Source organism: Mercurialis annua, linkage group LG4 (assembly GCF_937616625.2).
Source record: "Mercurialis annua linkage group LG4, ddMerAnnu1.2, whole genome shotgun sequence".
NCBI classification, from domain to species: Eukaryota; Viridiplantae; Streptophyta; class Magnoliopsida; order Malpighiales; family Euphorbiaceae; genus Mercurialis; species Mercurialis annua.
Window position 1 is genome coordinate 32,812,245 of NC_065573.1, and position 23,614 is coordinate 32,835,858.

Below are 23,614 nucleotides of genomic sequence, written 5' to 3' on the forward strand. Positions count from 1 at the left end.
ATTAGCTAATAAATGTAAACCAAAAGTTAGCACTAATGTAAGAAAATTAAAAAGTTAGCATTTGTGTAAAAAAAGCCCGTGTTTAGCATAATTATGTAATTTTCTCTTTAAATATTGGTTAAGTCTCTTCACTCAGCAACAATTGCTTTTAAGATGAAATTTAACAAAATTGACTCTGATATATAGTTGAGTTGAGGAATTAGAATGTACCCGTGAAAATACATAAATATCTCATTCTTACGGTAGCGGTGAAAAGTTTGAAGTACTCACTTTTACAAGAGAATATGAATTTATTGCAACAATGTAAATTTTGATGGCAAAATTACCTTCTCTTGCATTTTTTTTCTTCAACTTCATCATGAATATCTCTTTTTATGTTTGTATTTCTGTCAAATGCTCCAGTAACATCATCATCGCCTTTTTCAGCTAAGAAGTCGCAGGAGATGCCATGACTGTTGCTGTCTTTGCTGCTGACGTGGCCGCCACAATTTTTATGTTGTTCAGGTTCAATTATTTTTCTTTCAATGTTTTAAAATTTTGGGTTGAATTCTGGTTCAATAAGTATTTTTTTGTTTTAGTTAGTGACATTATTGATTTCTTTAATTGCTAATAAATATGAGTTTTGGTATTCTTTAAATTTTGAATGTTTGACGTCCAAAATAATGATCATAACTGATCCATTAATTCATATTTGCAGATTTTACAATTATATAAACTAAACAGTTTATTTTAATTTTTAAAAAATAACAGTAAACTAATAGACACTAATAGTAAACTTGTTTTTTCATTAAACTAAACCTATACATTATAAAGATATTATACTTATATTTTATTGTTAAATTTAATTTGATAAATTGATTTGAAAAAAAAACATTTGCGATGATGTGAGGCATCACTTTAATTAGATGTTGATTGTTGTGGAGTAGGGATGGCAATGGGGCGGGGTGGGGACGGGGAAGCCATCCCCATCCCCATCCCCGCGTCTATGGAGAATCCCCATCCCCATTTAATTAATGAGGATAAAATCATCCCCGTCCCCATCTTCATGGATTCCCCATGGGGATCTCCGTTCCCCGTACAATTAAATATAATTTATAAATAATTTTATTATTTTCATAAGATATTTGAAAAAAAAATCATTATAGAAAATACTATTACCTTTTATAATATTATATATTTATAACTAAATAGAAACTAATAAAAAAAATTATATTAAATTATTTAAAATTATAAATAACATACTAAAATTTATAATATAATATAAATATACATAAATATAAATCGGATCTCCATGGGGACGGGGATGGGGATCCCCATGGGGTGGGGACTATACTCCCCGTCCCCTCCCCATGGTTGGAGAATGATTTTTCCCCATCTCCGTACCCATGGGGATAATTGATGGGGATTCCCCGCCCCATTAAGGGCGGATAACCATGGAGAACGGGGGTCATGGCAAATCGCAATTTAGTCACTGTTCTGGATCCAATTGGATGTTATGGACCCAAAAATTTCAGTTTTGAATTTGGTCCCTTCAATAAGCAATTAAGCCCATAAAAACGTTAAATATTTGAGATTTTTAGACAGATTACGGGCTTAGCCCATAATAATGAGAAATATACGGTTGAGAGTTTCATTTTGGGGAATTACCATATATCCTTTTCTATATTGAATAAGAACTTTTTTTATTTCAAAAACATTAAAAGAAATTTGAAAGATACGGTGATACGCGTATCTTTGGTTTTGCATGTCATCCGATCACCGAGATTCTCGCCTGTAAGTTCTCCATTTCCTCTAATAGTGTAACGGTTAACTTAGACCTTCCTCTTCAGTGTTTTTTTATTTCAAAATACCTTTTCGCAATGGTAGAAACTAGGTCAGTTTCCAAAGAGTCCCCAACCAAAAAGCTTTCTATTCCTAATTTGAAAACGCTACCTCGCAAAAGAAAAATTGATTTCGTTCAAGGTCAGTCATCCATGAAAAAAGGTAGAGATAAAAATTGCGAGGATGAAGATGACAGTGATTTCGAAGACTTCGAAATTACTGATAAACGCAATGACAAGGGAGCTCTTGTTAATCTAACTGAAATCAAGGTATTTTTTTTAATTAGTTTATAGTTGTGAGTATCTTTCATTTATGTGTTGCAATTTTGTTCCAATGTGGCTTTGTCAGTGTTGTTATTTTATTTTATTTTCATATTAGTTATAGGTTTTTATTTTTCTGGTTGTTAATTTATTGATTTGTTTGCTCATAATTGTTTATTAAATCATGTTAATAGTTTGTTTGAATTGAATTTTTCTTATATCTTGTAATTGTTTGTTAAACAAACTAAAAATATTAGGTGTATCAATGTTTTCTAATGCTGTGTTTATGGTGCATTACGTTTAACTTGGTCTGTGTTAATTTCTGGTATAATTTTTAATGTTACCAATGGTTCACCAGATATATACTACCGGTTATCCAGATTTTACAAAATATAAATAATATGAACAAACTTGTGTTTTGGAGTGATTTTAGAAACTGTATAGTGATTGTGTTTTTTAATTATTCATATGCAGGATTGGGAATATTATATTAAGACTCAAGATCATTTTTCAGTCAAAGTTAATCACTTTGTTGGTTCAGATGTCATTTCAAACATAAAAAACATGTTAGCACCGGAAACTTTAGAAAGATTTTCAAAAACTTGTTTTGGGAGTTTTCTTGGTATGAATGAGTTTAAATTGCAATATCAATTGATACATTCTTTGTTGTTGAGAGAGGTTAAGCAACCTGTTTTTTATGAGCTTTGGATTAAAGTGTCTGGTACATTACTCAAGTTTTCAATTGATGAATTTGCATTAATAACTGGGCTTAAATGTACTGGGATTTCTGATTTGAGTCTTTATTCAAATTCTGTGTCTGATTTTAAAGCAAATTGTTTTGGAGACATTAAAAAAGTTTCTAAAAAATGTTTGGAGGATTGTTTTTTGCTCAAGCGTTGGACAAATGAGGACGAGGCTTTGAAGCTGGCTGTTTTATATTTTATCGAGCTGTTTTTGTACAATAACAAACCTGAATCCTATGTTCGCGAATCACATATCAATTTAGTTGATAGTGGGGAGTATGAAGATTTTGCTTGGGGAAAAATTTTATTTCAGACCACTATTGAATTTTTGAAAAGCAAGCTGAGTAATTTAAAAAGATGCGATTTTTTTTAAAAAAAGTCGTAAAATTGGCGAAGCTCCTAAGCAACAAAGGTACGATGGATTCCCTTTGGCATTCCAGACATGGTTTTTTGAGTGCTGCCATATTTCAAATGGTACTTTGGCTGAATGTACTAGCAATGCGATCCCCCGTATTTTGAGATGGAAGGTTACAATTCGACGGGAGCGCGCGTATTTGCAGCGAGAATTTTTTCACCAATCTTCTGAACAGGTATACATAAATGTCTTTTTTGTTTATTTATGAAAAAAAGTTAGTATTGTGTTAGTGTACTAATAGTTAACAGTTAGTTCCTGGTTAGGTAATGGCATTATTTGTTTTTTAATTTGTTTATTGTATGTAATTGTTGTTTAGTTGCGTTTACGTAACATACAACCGACTACCGAAGAGAGATTAGCTATGAAGTTGGATGGTATGTTTTTGAAAGAGAAGACAAAAGTTCAAAATAATGAAGTTGATCATCGGGTCAGGGGTGAAACCAGTTTGAAAGGAAAGTTCACTAATTTGGAGGCATCTCAATCAAAAATGGTCAATGAATTTTCAGAATTCAAGACATATGTTCACTCCCAATTTGAAGAAGTGAAGACCCAATTTGAAGAAGTGAAGAATATTTTGGATGACATAAGGAATGTCATTCAAGTGAATTTCAAAAAACTAACTGAGAAGGTAACTTATTTGAATACAGTTAGTCAATTTTAACTTTTCAGTCAATTACTAAAAAGTTTGTGAAATATTTGTACAGGTTGAGTCGTCCGATGATGGTTCTCCCTCAGAAGCAACTCGTACTGTTCTGCATGAGCAGTCAGTCGATGGCGAAAATGCAGGCAAACATGAAAACGAACATGAAAGCGCCAAACACGAAGTTGCCGACGATGGTTCTTCATCGGGAGACACTCGTACTGTTTTGCATGAACAGTCAGTCAATGGCGAAAATGATGGCAAAGTTGAAAGCGAACATGAAAGAGCCATACACGAGGTTACTGAATTGGATGAACCCGACCATGATAAATCGAACTACGACAACAATACTGTTAATCCAGTGGATGCTGGATTGAAAGACAAATTTCCCTCGCATTCTGCAAATGACGATGTTATTGTCCAAGATGAAAGCAAGAAGGTTAACTTTTTCATATATTCTATTACATTTTTTTTTTATTTTTTTTATATGTTATTGTTATATGTGGTTCATGTGATTTTTGAGATTTATTACGTTATTTTATTTTATCCTTAGGTGGCTGCAACTGACAACGAAGAACCTTGTTGCTCATTTGATGATATTGATCCGAGCGCTTTAAATAATGCCATTGTCATAGTAGAGCAAGAATACGAGAGAGCAAATGCTCGTGAGGTAATATAAGTTTTTTTAATAACATTACATTATCGTTTTTAAAACAATTATCTATAAAATTTTAATGTGCCTTCTGATTAAGTATACTAGTATTAACTATTAGGCATACCATTGGTAACCATATTGACCGTCTATGTTTTAACTTTCTCTTTTTGTTAGAAGCAAATTGTGGCTATTAGTGATGCTGTTCCTGAAAGAATTGTGACGACTAGAAAACGCATTAAGAAAAAAGGATTGAATCCTCTGGATGAAAACCTTGGGACTGATGTTCGTTTGCATGATCAAGATCATTTTCTTGATTGGATTGACGAGGAATTTAGGATGGAAAAAAAGTGAGTGTCTTGTTTCGTCTTTATATTTTTTTGCTTAATTTACTTTTTTATTAAGTTTCACAATTAATGTTTTTTTTATTAAATGAGTAGGAGAGATTTTTATGCAAAGAAACATAATATTTTGCCCAGAGGTTTCCATTTCGGAGTGGACTTCATTCGTGAAAAAATTTGGTTCCATACAATAGCTTATACTAAGCAGTGTTTCAATGATTCTGTAAGCTACTCCTTAAATGTTTTTCTGAACCTTCTTTGGTTTGCCAATAGAAGACATTTGGTTAACTGCTTTTTTGTTTATCTTGATAAACAGCATATTGATGTCGGTATGTACTATATTCGCAAGCAAGCTAAGTACCATCCACATAATGGGTTGCGAATAACTACAACGGATTGTCTATTTGACGATAGACTGAACGCGCTTTACAAGGAGTTTGGTAGGACAAAAGGCGATTGTTCTGTTTTACATCAACGCAACACGGTGGCTAGTCATATTCAAGGTTATAATTTTCTATGTGGAACGCATTGGAAGGATGTTGATGAAGTATTGTTCCCGATACACATGCCGAAGAAGAAACATTGGATATTGGGGCGGTTGGTTTTTAAAGATAGGGCAATATATCTTTATAACTCTTTGGATACTCCAACTTCTAACTCTGAAGCCAATAAAGTTGCTGCAAAATACTCTGTTCTGCTACCTATTTTATTAAGCATACTTGACTTTTACCAACTTCGCGCCGATATGGACTTTACAACTGCTGCTTATCAAAAAACTCATCCAACTCCCTTTCCAGTCGTTCAAGTGCCTAACCTACCAAATCAGAGTGACAAGTAAGTTTTTTAAAAGTCCCCTATTTTTTATGTCACTTATTATAATTGTTTTTTTTTTCTATACAGTGATTGCGGAGCTTATGTGTTGGCCTTTGCGGAGCATCTCATTCAGAATAAGCCAATTCCATCAGATTTTAACATTGAAAACCATCGGGAACGCATCGGAACCTTGTTTTACCGATATGGCAATATGAAGCTTGACAACAACATTGATAGTGACGAGGAGGTTGAAAAGCGACCATGAAGTCATATTTTGAGAAGATAACCAGATTACATTTTGTTTTTTGGTTTTGAATTGTAGTTTTTTTGTTAAATTCTAAATATTGGTTTGTTTTAGTCTGAATATTGGTTTGTTTTAATTTTGTTTTGTGACAGAATATTTTCACGTTACTGGACTATTATGTGAAATCAGTTTGTGCAAACTCTTGTTTTAGTTGGCAGCTTTTAATAGTTGTTGTTATTAATATAATGTTGGTTAACCATTTGTGTACTATTAACATATAGTTGGTTAACCTTTACTGATTTTAATTTTTTTTTCACTAAATGTCGGTTCACCATTTCTGTACATTTAAAATACACTTGGTTAATCCTTTTTTATTTTAATTTTTTTTAATCCATAATAATGTTGGTGAACCATTTATGTACCTTTAACATACAGTTGGTTACCCTTAATGATTTCAATTTTTACTTTGCACTAAATGTTGGTGAACCATTTATGTACCTTTAAAATACACTTGGTTAACCCTTTTTTATTTTTTATTTTTTTAACTTAAATGTTGGGGAACCATTTATGTACCTTTAACATACAGTTGGTTACCCTTAATGATTTCAATTTTTGCTTTGCACTAAATGTTGGTGAACCATTTGTGTACCTTTAAAATACACTTGGTGAGACCCTTTTTTATTTTAATTTTTTTTTAACTTAAATGTTGGGGAACCATTTATGTACCTTTAACATACAGTTGGTTAACTTTAATGATTTCAATTTTTGCTTTGCACTGAATGTTGGTGAACCATTTGTGTACCTTTAAAATACACTTGGTTTACCCTTTTTTATTTTATTTTTTTTAACATAAATGTTGGTGAACTATTTATGTACCTTTAACATACAGTTGGTTACCTTTAATGATTTCAATTTTTGCTTTGTACTGAATGTTGGTGAACCATTTAATTTATTACCTTAAAATAGTTTTTTTTCCAAACCAATACCATACTATACAATTATTAAGTACTTTATAACCAATAAATGCTGAAACCAAAACATATTCGTCAATATTCATCAATAAATGAATGAAACCAAAATATTCATCAATAAATGCTGAAACCAAAAATTATGTATATATTTCTATAGTGGTATACCACGACAAGTTTTTTTGTTGTGTCCCTTTTTTCCACATTTGCTGCACTTATTTCTTTGTGTTCCCTCCGAATATCCCTTTATTCTCTGTTTCTTAGGCCTTCCTGGTGGTATCTTTGCTATTGGCGGAAGTACTTTTTTTGTTGAAATTTCTACAGGGACATCCCATTCACTTTGATCCGGCATTGGATAAACAACTGGCTCGTATATTTTCATCAAATTCTCCTTTGTGAAAAAATGTGAACAGTGCTGGTAGGGATCCATGTGGTACTTGCAAAATATTGCAACGGCATGTGCACACGGAAGCTCGTCTTTTTGAAATCTACAGCATGCGCATGTCTTTTCACTAAGTTTCACTATAAAACTTTTACTACCATCTTCCACAGTATATACTTGACTTGTAACCGATGGTATAACCTGTAAGTAAATATTTAAAAGTACACTATTAGTTAACTATTAGCTATCCTTTGGTAAACCAATTACTGACCAAAACAAATCACTTTCAACAAATTACATATTATAAAATTGTACCTGCATTCTCTGAGCTGTTGCATAATTATCCCTCAGCGCTTCTTCTGCTCTAGTTGACAGTTTAGTTCCTGTATAAAGTGCGACATCCCTATTTTTAAAACTCCAATTTTGAACTAAACGGCGCAAATACTCAAGAAGTGTTGCTACTGGTAACTCTCTAGCTGCCTTTATTGATGCATTAATAGATTCAGCAATGTTTGACGTCATTGTTGAGTATCTATTGTTCGTTGAATGTGCTCTTGCCCATTTCCACAACCCAATACCTTCAAGGTATGGTCGAATCCCTGCGTTTATGCCATCGAGCTCAGCCATGAAGTACTCGCAACCCTGTACCGTGTATGCCTTTGCAGCCCCAAAAAAACATTCCCTCAACCTCTTCGGATCACCTCTAAAGTGGCGTTTTACGTTACTTAAAAGATGATACATACAAATTGCATGAGTAGCTTGAGGAAAAACTGTTTCTACAGCCTTACTTATGCTATCATGCCTATCAGATACAATACATAGGCTGTCCTTTTCTCCAAAGGTTTCTTTTAATTTTTCAAAAAAATATTCCCAAGCAGCATCATTTTCAGAATCCACAACACAAAACGCAAGCGGAAAAATCTTACCACTCCCGTCTTGTGTGGATGCAGTAAGTAGAGTTCCTCCGTAGGTTGACTTTAAAAAAGTCCCATCCACAACAATAACCGCTCTACAATAGCTCCACCCCTTTATAGATGCATCAATAGCCATGAACACATATTGAAATTTGTCACCATCAACTGTCCGCAAATCTACAACTGATCCTGGGTTGGTTTGCACTAACATATACAAAAAACTTGGCAAAACTGAATACGAATCGCGTGGTTTACCTCGAACAGTGTCAAGTGCCTTTCCCCTTGATCTCCAAGCCTTGTTGTAATTAAGAATTACTCCATACTCTCTTTGAATATCAGTAATTATGTCAGCTGGTGTATACACTGTTTTGACATTCAAGAACCTTGATTTTATCACATCCCCGATTATAGAAGCAGTCGCTTGCCGTTTTTCTTCCATTCTTATTTCTAGAGGACATGTGTGACTTTTGAAAAATCTTCTAATAACAAAGAAATTTGTTTTTCCGTCTCTTGAAGCCCTCAATGTCCACTCGCAATTATCATCTACGCAAATAATCACATATTCAAGCTGACACGACTTCCTCACTTTATATTGAAAGTGGTTTTCAATTGCATAGAAACTGAGGCATGATAACAGAATCCTCTTATCTTTGAAGATTTGCCCAACATATATTTCCTTCACACTAGAAGTCGTCACAATTTCAGAGTCAGTAAGTATACTAGTGGTGTCCTCTTCTTCTACTTCTGAATTTTTGCATATCATTTCTGCATACTTCACAATATCAAATGTGTCATTACTGAAAACAAAGTTTTCTGCTTGTTCTTCATTCGTATTTTGAACAGGTACACAATTGATGTCAACGAGTTGCTGATCTTCAATTTGTATCCTTGTGACGCACAATGGAAAATTTGTCGTTCTCGCTTCATCTCTTTTCATTTCAATGTAGAAGTGTAGGCTTTCATTGTCCTCAATATCCAAAGGTTGTTGGTTTGGTTCCAATTGATATTTAATTTCCAACTTCGTTTCCCAATTGTTCACTTTCAGCATACCACAAATCATGGATTTCAATGTTTCAAAATCTGCATCATCTTTAACTAGAATTCCTTTTATTCTGTAATTTGAGTACCTAAACCCTTCATCCCATTCTCCGTTGTAGTAAACAAGTATTTTAAATGTTGTCATTTCTGCAAAATAACATATATTTCAAATACAAATAATATACTTTTTGTAATCACAAACAACAAACAAATGTTAGTAATTGAATTAACAGCTTTTTGCTGAAAACTTAGTATTTCATTGACACATTATTAGTACACTATTAGTTAACTTAAATTTTTAAAACAATTTTTTTATTAATATCCTGGTTTTATAATACAATCAGTATATTCCTAAAATTTTGCATAAACTACAATCTGAATTTATAGTCCACTATTGGTAAACTTCAAATTACGATCAAATACTGGTAAACTTCAACTTTCGATAACATACAGACAATTAATGAATCAACATAAACAATTTATCACTCAACATTTAGCTACAATCAACGCAATTTTACATTGTTCATTATTGTTAACATATAGCTATTTTCCTAACGTAACAATGAATATAGTTCATCAATTTGTTTTTCAATATCAGTTTTCAAAGAGAATAAAATTTCATTCATCAAACCTGGATTTGATCCCTTCTCGTGTGATGATTGTTTTAATTATGATGAATTGTAAGTTTCCTTCTTCTCTGAATTATCCTCTCTCCTCTAATGAAATTGCTCTCCGATTAATTGTATTACTGCACTCAATATTTTTCTTTCTTCTTGCGTTATTCATTATTCAATTTGAAAAGATCTTCATTTGAAGATTTGATTTGATTGCGAGAGAGATTATAGGAGGATAATTGAATTTCAGTTGGGTCTTACCTATTTTAATGATCAACGTATTTTATCAATTTGGAAAAGTTAGTTTTGAGGATTAAAAGAAAGACATAGTAACTTTCAATTTTTAAAGATAGCCCAGTATCTTTGAGAATATTATTGAATATATTAGGTATTCCTTATTTTTTCTCTAAATATTTTCAATTAAAACACCCCAACTTGTCCATGGTCCATGTAAACTCATTGGACTTCAATTGAAATGTTGAACAAATTGGGTTACACACCTCTATGTACCATGCACAGGCAACGAGGCCCATTTTATGTTGAATCATATAAAATTATAGAAAAAGCTGAAAACTACCTAGTTTTATTAAAATAATTTAAAAAATACTTATATTTTTTTTATTTAAGGACAATACTTATAAAATAAAATAAATTACACCTAACATTTGATTTAATAAAAATATTAAACCTAACACTTAAAATCTTATTTCTCTATCTTTTTTATATTTCAATCTATATTTAATCCTTAAACCCTAAACTCTAAACCTTAAAACATGTTGAACCCTAAATAATGCTAAATTCTAAATTCTAAACTCTAAATCCTAAATCATGCTAAACCCTAAACTATAAATTCTGAATCCATGCTAATTCTTAAATCCTAAATCACGCTAAACTCTAAATTTTAAATCCTAAACCATATTAATTCCTAAATCATAAACTCTAACATGCTAAATCATGCTAAACCCTAAACTTTAAAATTCTAAATCTTAAACTCTAAAAAAGTGTGGGTCAAATATTGGATGAAACAAAAAAGTGGGATCAAATGTTGGAGTAAATAAAAAGATGGGATAAAATGTTGAGGAGATAAAAAAAAATAGAATCAAGTGTTGGATGAGATAAAAGGTGGAATAAGTGATAGATGAAATAAAAAGGTTGAGTCAAGTGTTGAGATAAAAAAAAAGTGCTGAAGAATTTTTGAGATTATTTTTATTAATCAAGTGTTGAGTGTAATTTCCTCTAAAATTATTTTGAATATTTATATCATTCATTTTATAAAACTTTATTTTGAAAAAAATATTAATTGATATTCACGAAGTGGACAACAAAATACTCTTTAGTACTCTCTCTTGTAAGATTTATGCGATCTTTACAAAATAATAAAAAAAAGTTGCAAAATTCATCCTCCAAACTGCAAGTTTTAGTCGTACATTTAATTTAAAATACGGTTTTTTATTTTTTTTTACTCCGTAATTTCAAATAATTTTTGAAAAACACAACTTGGAATTGTTTAGAAATGTTTGTTAAGCAATTTTTCTATAGATTTCAAACGATCTCAAATGTTTATATGAAAAGTAACAATGGAATTTTAATGTCAAATTTACAATATTCTACCCCGAACTATTGAAAATGCCCTTATACTCCCATATATATATATATATATATGACATATTTATGTATATATTTTTTGTTTTAAAGTTTATTATTTATTTTAATAATGGGATGGTGTGAAGTGTTAACAAACCCTAGATTTTAGGGATTTGTAAAGTATGAGCTCATTGACAAGATTTCATGATTGCCTCACAGAACCTTACTTTCACCAAAACAGGAAGGATGGTATAGGGCATGGGGGTTACCAATTACAATAACAAAAGTAAACTGACACTGTAATTTTTTTTTTTTTTTTTTTGGTAAGCCCATCCGGTTTCCAAGGCTTCGCCCTGACTAATCCGGATCCGACCCGTGTCGCGCACCTGGCATGGTGGGTGAGTCTTCCAGTGGGAATTTTCTGCATTCACAAGTAAACTGACACTGTAATTGTATATTACACAATAGATTTACGGATATATTACACAATTGTATAGTACACATCAGTATTTTTTTAACAGAAACTTATTCAATGTTTGACAATGCAAAAAACTAATAGTTCATGTTTAATTTTTAAAATTAAAAATTCGTGGTAAATTTGTAAAATACACTAAAATTTGTGATTTTTTACGCTATTAAGCCTTAAATATATAATCCGTATATCTTTTTATTTTAGTATTGATTATCAATTGCAAAAAATGTTTATTTAACTTATTTATTGTAGAGGAAAATATATTTTTATATTTACAATTTTGACCATTGATTGAATATATCACTATAAAATAATTTAAACATTTTAATCCGTTAATTTAATTATGACAAATATATTAAATTCTCTTTTTTTTCTGCTACTTATAAAAAGATACTCAATATTGTAATCAGAGAGATTTTAGTACTCTCATTAATAATATACTCCTGTATATAAAGACTGTTGTAACACATAATACATGATAAGTATAAATGATAAATTAACTAGAAAATAAGTAACTAATAATAGTTATTCTCAACAAAAATGGATTATTTATAAACTATAAATTAATAATAGATATATCAATTAAATGAAGTATGTACAATGAAATGTTTTAAAATGTTGATTAAGATAGAACTAAATCAATTGACGGTAAATAGAATTATAATTTAATAATAATTATATATAAAGAAAATTAGTAATATATTGAAAATGTAGTTATACATTTGATCAAAAATGCAATAATATAATTTACCTACCACGTGCAAAGAGAGGCCTACAAAACAGTGGAATAATGAAGGTGGTTAAGCAACAAAGAGTGAACAATGGATTATGCATATGATGAATGATATGATTTTTGCACCCTTATCAGATGCATTGCTAGCTGTGCTAATCACATTTCATTTTCTGCTGTTAAGCAATCTAATCTATTCTATAATTACAAAATCACTTTTTATTTGTTATAGTACTATTGGTGTTTTAAACATCAATTTATAATTCGATCGGCTCAAATATCCATTCAACTCTTTCAATAAAAATAAATAATTTTATAAATCACTCGCGCTCTACTTTTAAAATAATAAAACAATTTGCAGAATTTAGTACGATTAGATGATTTTTAAATTTTTTGACTTAAATCTTGGGTGGTTTGGTTTGATTTTAAAAACACTAATTTTAATATTTCATGCAACCACTGTATTATTGTAGGGCACACTTTGCCCAGATGGTACCTCTATCTTTTTCTGTCACAAATGAAAAGAAAACGCTAAGAAAGTAATAATGATGGATGATGATAATTTCTATTTGCTTCCAGATATTAAAACATTACTGTATAACACAATAAATGAAGATTAGGTATAGAGTTGTCAGGAGCCATTATTAGACTTCTTTTTTCTATAAGAAAATTATTTCAAGGTAATCGTAGTAAGTCTGCGAATTCAGAAAACTCTTGCCTTTCTCTGAACCAATGTTTTAAAAATTGATCGTCTTAATCGGGTTGATGAGAATTAAAATTTAATTAAATTCAATTTATTTTTTGAAAATAAAAGTTACTGACTAGTATATTTAAAAAATACTATTATAAAAAGATATAGTTGATTAAAATATAAAAATTATATAATTTTTATTTATTAGTTAGGATGTGATTAACTCATTATCTTTCTATTATTTGAATATACTAAAAAGAATATGCGGTCTACTAAAACTACTATAAAATATTTACTCATGGATGGAAGCCATAGAAATTCCTTTCGATCAAGAAAGAATGACGACAGATATTTTGAATTTATTTGCTATTAAATTTATTTATAAATCGCTTTCACAAGGCTTGAATATTCACCAGCCCAAATTAATTTGTTTTTGAAACACTAAATGCTCTTAAATAGTGATAATTATTCTTAATCAAATTATTAGTTTTAAAATATCCACGCAATTTCACAAGACAAGTGTACTTCCATCTCAATTTTTTTTAAAGCCGGCATAGACTTATATTATCTCAACTAAAAAATACTAAAATTAGCAGTAAATATTTGTATTGCTAATAATATTAATAATTCGTGACATGTTGTTAGAGAAATTCTTAAATAGACCCAGTCTACCACATCATCCGTGAACTAAGCTTATCACATAATGACACGTCATTAAAATAATGGCAATTTTGTAATATTACTATTCAAATATGTAAATAAGTAATAAATAAATTAACAAGATTGTCATTATTTTAATGACGTGTCATTATGTGATAGGCTATGGATGAAGTGGTGGACTGAGTCCACCTAAGAATTTCTCTATGTTGTTAATAATAAAATATTGTCTCAAATAATTGATAATAAAATCCATTGTAAAATATTACTATAACTTAACTAATGGCAGCAATTTTTAAAATAATTGCTGTAAAATATATTTTAACGGAAAAAAATAGCTGCAAAATTATTATTACCAAATACAATATTTTTTGTAATGAAATCATAGCAATTATAAATGTAAGTTTCGTGAAATTTTTTGATAACCAGACATAAAATAAAATGCATGTGTTAAAAATTACAAACATCTCAATCACAAATCGTCTTATAAAATTGCAAAAGTTGAAATTAAATAACTGCGCTGTAGCTATATAAATTCTGTGATCCATCAAAATTCTGCAACCTACAAACGTGAATCGCCGTAAAATATTGTTGAAGTAACAAAATTTGCAAAAAAAGAAAAACTAGCACAAGAACTTGAAAGGAATTGAAAAAGCACAACTTCATAGGATTCATCAAGAATTAGTACAAGAGAATGCCGAAACCGATAAAATTTTGATAAAATCCGCTAAAACAACAACAAAACCATCAAAACATTTATAACAGCAAAAAACAACTTTAGAACGGAAAAATTCACAATTAAAATCAACTCCAAAACGAAAAAAATAATTCAAACAAACGCAGAAAAGACATAAAATATGAACAGATGGGTAAGAAAACAGTAAAATTCCAATCTAAAACTGGAAAATTACTGCATCTCACCCAAGAAAACGAGACGGTGAAAAAACAGTCGAGGGATTTATTGTTAGCACCATGAGAATGCAAATTTGATTTGTGCCCGTCTTCAAACTTTTTACTTTTGGTCTTACTATATTTCAATTAATTAACTTTATTCTCTATTAGTTTATCAGTTTAGCAACAAATAATTAGCGACCAAATTAAGTTTAACAAAATAAAATAAATAGAATAATAAATAATTAAATATCAATTCAATCAATTATTTATATTATTCACAAAACTTTAAAAATTAAGATAATTTAGCCAAACATAAAATTATTAAACATAGAGAATTTTTTAGGTAAACTAAGTCTATCATGTCATCCGTAAACTAAGGGGCCGTTTGGTTCAAGGTTGGGAATCAGAATGGGAATGGGAATCGGAATGAGAAGGAATGGGAATGGGAATAATTGTTTTCATTTGTTGTTTGGTTCAAAATTAGTGTAGGAATGAAAATGGATAAAGTTTAATAAAGAAATATTTTTTTACATAAAAATTAACTTTTTTTAAAAAAAATAGTTTTTTAAAAAAATTTAAAAATTATTTTTAAATAAAGATTAAAGAAAATTAAAAAAGATTAAAAAATTATTTTTAAATCAAAAATTAAAAAAATTAATTTTTTAAAAAAATATTAAACTTTTTTTGAAAAAAATATTATTTTTTAAAAAAAGTTTTTTATTAAGTATGTTTTTTAAACTAAACATTTACAAATAGTTTTTTTAATAATTATATATTATTATTAAAATATTTTGTTAAATTTTGATTCTCATTCCTAAAAGTTCATTCCCATGGGAGGTAGGGGGAATGAGTGATTCTCATTGAAGGGGTAATCACATTTCCATTCCCTACTACAATTTGACAAAACAAACACAAATAATGGAAATCATTTCCATTTCTATTTCCATTCCCTCCTTTTTTAGGCGAACCAAACGGCCTCTAAGTATATCACGTCATCCTTAAACTAAATCAACTGCTATAATATCACTATTAAAAGGTGAAAATAATAAATAATTAAAATTATGACAGTGACACTATTTTAGTAACGTGTTATAATATGATTGACTAGTTCACAAATGACATGATAGATTGAGTCTATTTAAGAATTTCTCGCTTATAAAAAATATTCACCCTAATAAGCATACCATCCACCATAATATTAATTTTCATAATGAAAAAAAAACTCAATCAAACGTAATTGAAATTATTGTTATATAAGACATCAATATTTTATCATTTAAAACATACTTTAAATCCGAGATTTTGCTGAACTGCTGTTTGATTTGAGTTTCCTAGTCGCTAGGTGGACCCTTGAATGGTGAAACAGTAATTGGGCTACATGATATTTGTTGGGTCCTGACTTGTGGACCAAAGGTCAAGAAAAGAGTGTTTATGGGCCCAAGCTGACTTCTTTCAAACTTTGAGTTCCTATATTCAACGCTTTCACTGTATTTACATCAAAACTGGGAACAATTACTTCAGCTCTATAAACAGCCTTAAATATTTAATTCAAGTTTTCTTGAAATATAAGAATAATAAAAAATTACTAAGTTCACACATTTCAGTTGGTGCATGACATAAGAATTTTTAATGGTCTCTTATGAAAATTATTTAATTTATTTACGAGTTATGTGTATAAGATGTTTGATATATAAAGAGGTATGGGTGATTGATTATTTGTGATTTTTATAATTTTTTTTACTAGGGTTTGAAAGATTTTTTAAAAGAGAGAGACGCCTAGGGTTTCTATGTCATACCTAATCTCTATTAATCTACGAAATATTAGCATCTTTTCCATGTCATTTACCGATTTCATTCTCATTTACAAGTCTTGAAAACGAGTCTCATTTATTGCAAATCAAAATTCAACTCCTTTAAAATGTAAAAACAAGGTTGAAGGTGATATATTAATCGTCAATTTTGTTTTGAGTCAATCCTCTTAGTAATGATCGATGAGTATAATTTGTGACCGATGAATAAAATTATTTATGCTTCAATATTTATAATTATACTACAAAGTTGAGTCTTTTATTTATAACTTTAATGAATTATGCTCATCGAATAATTGCATATAGTGTATTAGCCAGAATTTTGTTTTTGATCAACGATGAAAATTTCGTACTAGGCAAATACAAACATTATAATTTTTTAGTAGTTGTTTTTGTTTCTTTATTTAATTCTTATAATTTTAAAAATAATTGTATAAAGTTTTCTTTTTAATAAAAGTATGAAGATATGAGTGAAACCTGTTTTTGAAAATACAAAGACTAAGTACAAAAATAAAACTAATACATAAAATTATTTTTAAAATATAAGGAAAAAGTAAATAAATAAAAACACTTAGAAATAAAATAAAAAACAATTACAATATGTTAAACCAAAACAGACTACAAATAAGGTTAACTATGATTTATGAGAGTGCTAAATTTATCGTGATTCATTAACAATATTCAAAGTTCAAATCATCTTTCACTATCAATCAATGCATATATATTAGTAATTTATGACATAGCATAGTCACTGAATGAATATTTGTTTTATGAATGTATTAGCCGAGATTAAGGAAAGAAATAAAATCCCAAAAAACAAAATAAATACAAAATAAATAAAAAATGTAAAAACCTTAAGATAGATTTCGGATTTTTTTTACAAAATATGTAGTATTAGTTAAAAAATTTAAATACTAAAAAAATAATTATTCTTTATTATATGTAGTAACTTTTAGAAGAGATGCACAAATAATTATTCGAAATAGATATGACTTTTGCCCTCCACAAAAATTAACTCCACGCCTCCACCATTGTTATATGTAAACTGAGGTGGAGATCCAACTCAATCTATTAAAAAGACAATAATCATTTTCACTCACCATATGACTTGTCATATTGATTAGAAATTACATGCCAATGTCTAATTTAGACATAACTATAAATTTTTAATAATAAAAAAGGAAGAAATTGAAATGGATTTGTTCCATTGTGACATCCAACAAATATTACTTAATTTTAAAAGAATGATGTTTAAAGTTTATAGCAAAACGTTATTAAAGTGTTATTAAATGTAATAATATTTATAAAATATTGTAATATTAATTCATTAGTATTTTTTGTCAGAAGATGGTTTCATTTAAGATTAAAAAGGACTTCAAAAATTTCGGAGATAGCCACAAACGGGACTAGAAAATTACAATAAGTGAGACTATTTAACAACTTAACGTGTCAGCCAAAAGAAATACTACAAACCTAGATCTTAACATAAATCTAGTTAAATAGATATAAATTTATAAATCTAAAAATTACAACAATTAAATCTACACTATCGTCAGGTGTAATAATAAAGCTGTAAAATTACATTTATAAACTAATCTTACAAACGGAAGCACAAAAAAAATCCAAGTTTTGCCGGCACACATGTTCTTATCGACTCCTAAATGAAGAACCACTAAGCGGTTTTGAAGAACGCAAAAATATAAATTATAAATATTAAGATTTCATGTAGAAAGCAATTACCTTATGAAGTTATTTGAAGAAGAAATAATCTATTTTGGGTGAATAAAATCAATATAAGATAGATAAAACCATAGGGGTGGAAAAGAAGAAAACAAACTAAAAATATAAATATAAGGTAGATTCCATTTATTTGTTGCAAAAATAATTAGAGAGTGGGAAGGTGATATTTGGCCAAAAATTAGCCAGAAAATCACCTTCATGGGCGACGGCAAGACTCGGAAAATTAGGATAGAGAGTGGATCACTTGGGAGAGAGCGAGAAAACATTCAAGGTTAAGGACTTTTTTAGAAGGTGAAAGTGATAATTACATTCACTAGTATTGGCTATAATAATTTTTGCAATATTTACCATTAAAAAAATACGAAGGGCTGAGATTTTTTTAAAATAATTATCCATAGAAATTAATGCATTTTTTTATGTAGTAGAGCAAATAAAAGGACTATAAAAACCTCACACTCTCTTTAAAAAACTCTACCTTCTCTCTAAAAACTCTCTTCATCTTAATCTCGTGAAGGGTGGGAGAAGGTGATTTCCGATCTAAATTGGAAAATCATCTTCTCCGCCCAAGTTATTAATATCTCTACGTTTTTCTTTATATTTATGTCTATTTAAATATAAATCTTTCTAGATTTATAATTTTATTAAGAATTGTTGTATTTTTTGTTGCATGTTTTTAATAATCGAAGGTGTTGTGAGGTAATTTTTTTTTTATATAATTTTTTTGAAGACGAAGATAAAAAATATAAAGTTTCAACAGATCTAACGGATTGAAGATAACTTTTGGCTCTATATTGAAAATAGGATTTGAAAAGTTTGAAAATTGAAGTTTCAAGAATCAAGCGATTTCAAAATTGTAATCTCAAAATTTATGTATTTGGGTAATTTTTTAATGGTTGAAAAAAGCTTTATTCGATTACTGTATCAAACAGCTCTCATCATTATTTTAGATTAGTTCTTTCAATTTGTTGAGGAGCTATTCTTTCATATAATCTTCATTTCATCAATAGAAGTTTTAGCCGTTGAGAAAAAAAGAAGAATAAAAGGACTATAAAAATATTGATATAGTGTAACTTTTAGGGTGGAGATCTCATCCTTCTCCTCTTTCCTTCTTTCTCTCTCAGCAGTGGCCATTATCCTACTCATGCCTCTATTTTAAGTCCCAAATCAAGTCTTTTGATTAATTAGAGAAGAAAATAAAACCAACTTATTATTGCAAAATACCTACCACTTTTATTATTTAAGGGAGACAATGAATTATGCTTCTCATCTAATCTCTTATATATATGTCCACTTAGTGGTACACTTACATTTAGATTTAGTAAATTAGCACATTACGCATCCTTATTAGGATACAGTTAATGGCCAATCAGTTTAACCAATTTTTTTTATATTTTCTAATTAAACTGATGGAATTATCAAGTTTAATAAAAATTGATTTAATCTTATTAACTGAAATTCAAAAAATACAAAACCAAAACAACCGAATTAGTCAATTAAACAATGATAAAATAATAATCTAATATAATTAATTAAACTTAATCGAAATAAATGTTATAAATCAGTTCATTCAATTTAGTCAATACAATTATCATCCTTACAAAGGACAGATCTTAAAAGTTTTAACCCTCATTTACTTTCTATTTTTATATGCATCATCTTGGGTCACTTTTGTCAACAAGAGTAACTAGGATTCAATTAGGTCAAGCTATGCATTGATATAACCTATGGATTAGCTTTTTAACTTTATACTAGGCAAAACCCATATGGAGGCCCCTCTACTTTACCAGTTTTGTTCGAAAAACCCCTATTTCAAAGTTGTTCATGTCCGGGTCCCTGTACTTGTCAAAATCCAATTTTAATATCCTTAGTTAGACGGAAATTGGCAAGTGTATTACACTCACCGTTACTGAGAGTGGGGAGAAGAAAAAAAATGGCATGGTCATTTTTTTTATTAAGTGGTGACATGGTAATACTGACTGGGTATTTCTTTTTTCTTTTGTCTCTTAAATTCAACCGCAGGTTTACATTTCTTCACCAAACACCGACCAATAAAACGAACAAGCAACCATTTTTCCTTCACTTTCGTCTAGCCTTTTACCAAATGTAATTCTGCAAAAAGTACTCGAAAAAGCCATTGTTTCTTCAGTCAAGTTTACAGGTTTAGATTCTTCGGCTAGTTTGGAAGAAACTTCATCTTCTCTAATGGGTCGAAAACTTTGGCCACGTTTTGATTTAAAAAAATGAACAACGATGATTGAACCACATTTTTAATTAAGCTTACAAGATAGAGGTTCCCCTGCAGGCAAAGCATTACGAATTGCTCTCCAAATGTAAAGCTTCAGTTTAGACGGGATTTGAAGGTGCCAAAGTTGTTGCCACTGAGATTTTGAAAACAGACAATGCAGTTCATTATCCATAAAACTGACTAGAAAAAGTAGCAAAGGAACATGTAAAACAAATTAATTAACAATTTTTCTTCACATTAGGTTTCATAAAAGCTTATCAATGAACCCCGAAATACATGAAGAGAATCAGAAAATTAACAAGAACAAAGCAAATGCAACGCTTATCTAGCCTTTATGCTGAAAAACCAAAAAAAACTTATGGTAATATCCATCAGAAATTAACCATTTCTCGTCAAATATTTGCAAAATAATGATGCAAATGATTAGCTTTACGCATTTCTATTTCTAACCGTTTCCACCAATCCATACATATGGGTTATTTTTAAATTCAATTTTAGCAAGTGGGTTGATCTCAGATTTTCAAAAGAATAAGATAAAGTTTTTAATTTCAGAGCATGCAATGGCATCGAGGAATCAAAAATTGTTGTTGACGATGTTATGTTGCTGAAGCTTGAAGTTCATTTGTTTATTAAAGAATCCACATCATATTACTTCAATTATTTTTTTATAAATTTGTCTTTTGAAGTTTGAAGTTTGAACTTCCAGATTTGGTTACAATGGGAGAAAGATGATAGAGGTGGTCTTTCGAAAAAGATGGTAAAATATTAACTTTGCTCCCTTAAGTTTACTCTTAATTTTAAAGTGAATTCTGATGTGGCATTATATAACTTTATTATACATATTTTTTTTTATTTAACGGAAAATTTTGTAGTTAACGGCGAGTGTAATACACTTGCCAATTTCCATCCAACCAAGGGTGTTAAAATTGGATTTTGCCAAGTATAGGGATCCAGTCGTAAACAATTTTGAGGTAGGGGTCTCTCGAACAAAACCGGTAAAGTAGAGGGGTCTCCATATGGGTTTTGCCAACTACCATTTTTCTTTTGGCCTAATTACTTAAAAACCATCCACCTTATAATTTTTTTTCATTTATACCATAATTTAGGAAAATTTTCATTTGTACCCTATTTTAGATTTTTATGTTTCATCTTTACCTAATGAATTGAATTGATCTATTTTCTTTTGAAAAAAAATTTAAATTAGTCTTTCAGTTTTAACCTATATTCTGATGAAATGTTAATGTTAATCATTTATTTATTTTGTTTTTAATATTTTCATTTTTAAATTGATTAAATTATCAAAAAATTTAATTTTGGGTACAAATGAAAAATCAAAAATAGGGTACAATTGAAATTTTTCCTAGGTCATGATATAAATGAAAAACAATTTACAAATTGGGTGGTTTTTAAGTAATTAGGCCTTTTCTTTTTCATTGTAAACAAAATATTTACAAGAGATTGAACTTCTCTTAAATTTTCTCTCGTTTATTTAATATTAGAATGATTATACAATTAAGTAAGTTGATGATTAGTGACTAATCATCCCTTAGATGTTTATGGCATATCAAACAAAATTAAAACTAGAGTTTACTCATTAAGAACAAGATTCTACTTATTTTATAATAGGCCTAATGTCTTAAAAAAAATCTGACCTTTTAGCCCCTTTTCAATCATACCCTGATGTTGAAAATTTGTCAATTTTATCCTATTTTGCATTTTTGTATTTCAATTGTACCCTGAAAAATTAAATTAACGTCTTTTGCGTTTGGAAATTTGTTTAAAACATTCTCCATGTCTCGCATATATTGATTGTATATTTTTAAAATTTATTTAAATTTAGTTAAATTAATTAAGAATTTAAATTAGTGTTAATTTGATTATGGTTTTTAGTTAGTTTTTAAAAATAAAGGACTTATTTGTACTTTTTTGAATAAAAAAGAATTTAATTTCATGTTTAGAATTAATTAATAGAATGATTTCATCATTTAAGTAAAAAAATTAACAAAAATTAAAATATTGGGGTACAATTGAAAACGGAAAATTCAAAAGTGGGTAAAATTGACAAATTTTCAACGTCGGGATGGAATTGAAAAAAAGTTTAAAGGTGAGGGGTTTTTGAGTGATTAGGCCTTTATAATATAATAGAGAGTGCAAGTAATTTTCATATAAATAATTACTCAAAATTCTATATTAGGTGCAACAAGTTACTCAATCCTTTTGTCACCATCATTATCATAAGTTTTAACCCTCATTTTCTACTTTAACTTTATACCACCATTTTTCTCTATTTTTGAAATTATAACAAATCATTTTCGTATGTAAATTCATGAAGATAATAATAATTAATAATTTTTTATTATAAATTATTATGCATACATTGTATTCACGATTATGCATGTAACTCATATTGTGATTTTTGTTGGCCATAAAATATTTAGATAATAAATTTGAGTTCAAATCTATTATAACTCGTTCTTACATATGTTGATGAATCAAAACATATTCATATCATACTTAATCAAATTTAATTATCTTTAAAAAAATTAAATTCAAATTAAATTATAGTATATTTTTCAATTGTTGAAATCATATCCAATGGTCAAAATTTATTAAGATTGAGTCGCACTAATACAAATTTATATCTTATCTTTTTTTACACTAATAATATAAATTCGTCTATGTAAAATTTAAATCTAATGCATCGAATCAACTAAAATTAAACTTTTAAATTAATATTTTAATCTGATTTAGATTGAAAGGTCTCAAAGATCGAATAGACACCGGTTCATTAAACAAGTCTATCCATATTAAAAAGGGAAAAGGATCATTTATACCCCTATGGTTTGACTTTAGTATCAATTAAGCCCTTAACGTCCGGAAAGGTTCAAATATGCCCCTAACGTCTTAAAATGTTGACAACGAGGCCCCTAATTATGACGCATAAATGA

General features: G+C 29.1%; 1 protein-coding gene across 1 annotated transcript; it reads right to left on the reverse strand.

The window, feature by feature from the left end:
• Nucleotides 1-7,051: 7,051 nt before the first annotated feature.
• Nucleotides 7,052-9,376, reverse strand: LOC126678608 (uncharacterized). The gene is made up of 2 exons (XM_050373500.1): nt 7,595-9,376; nt 7,052-7,480 (listed from the first exon to the last, which is right to left on the reverse strand). Exons 1-2 carry the CDS (start codon nt 9,374-9,376, stop codon nt 7,052-7,054), a joined length of 2,211 nt encoding a protein of 736 aa, XP_050229457.1.
• Between the last annotated feature and the right edge of the window lie 14,238 nt (nt 9,377-23,614).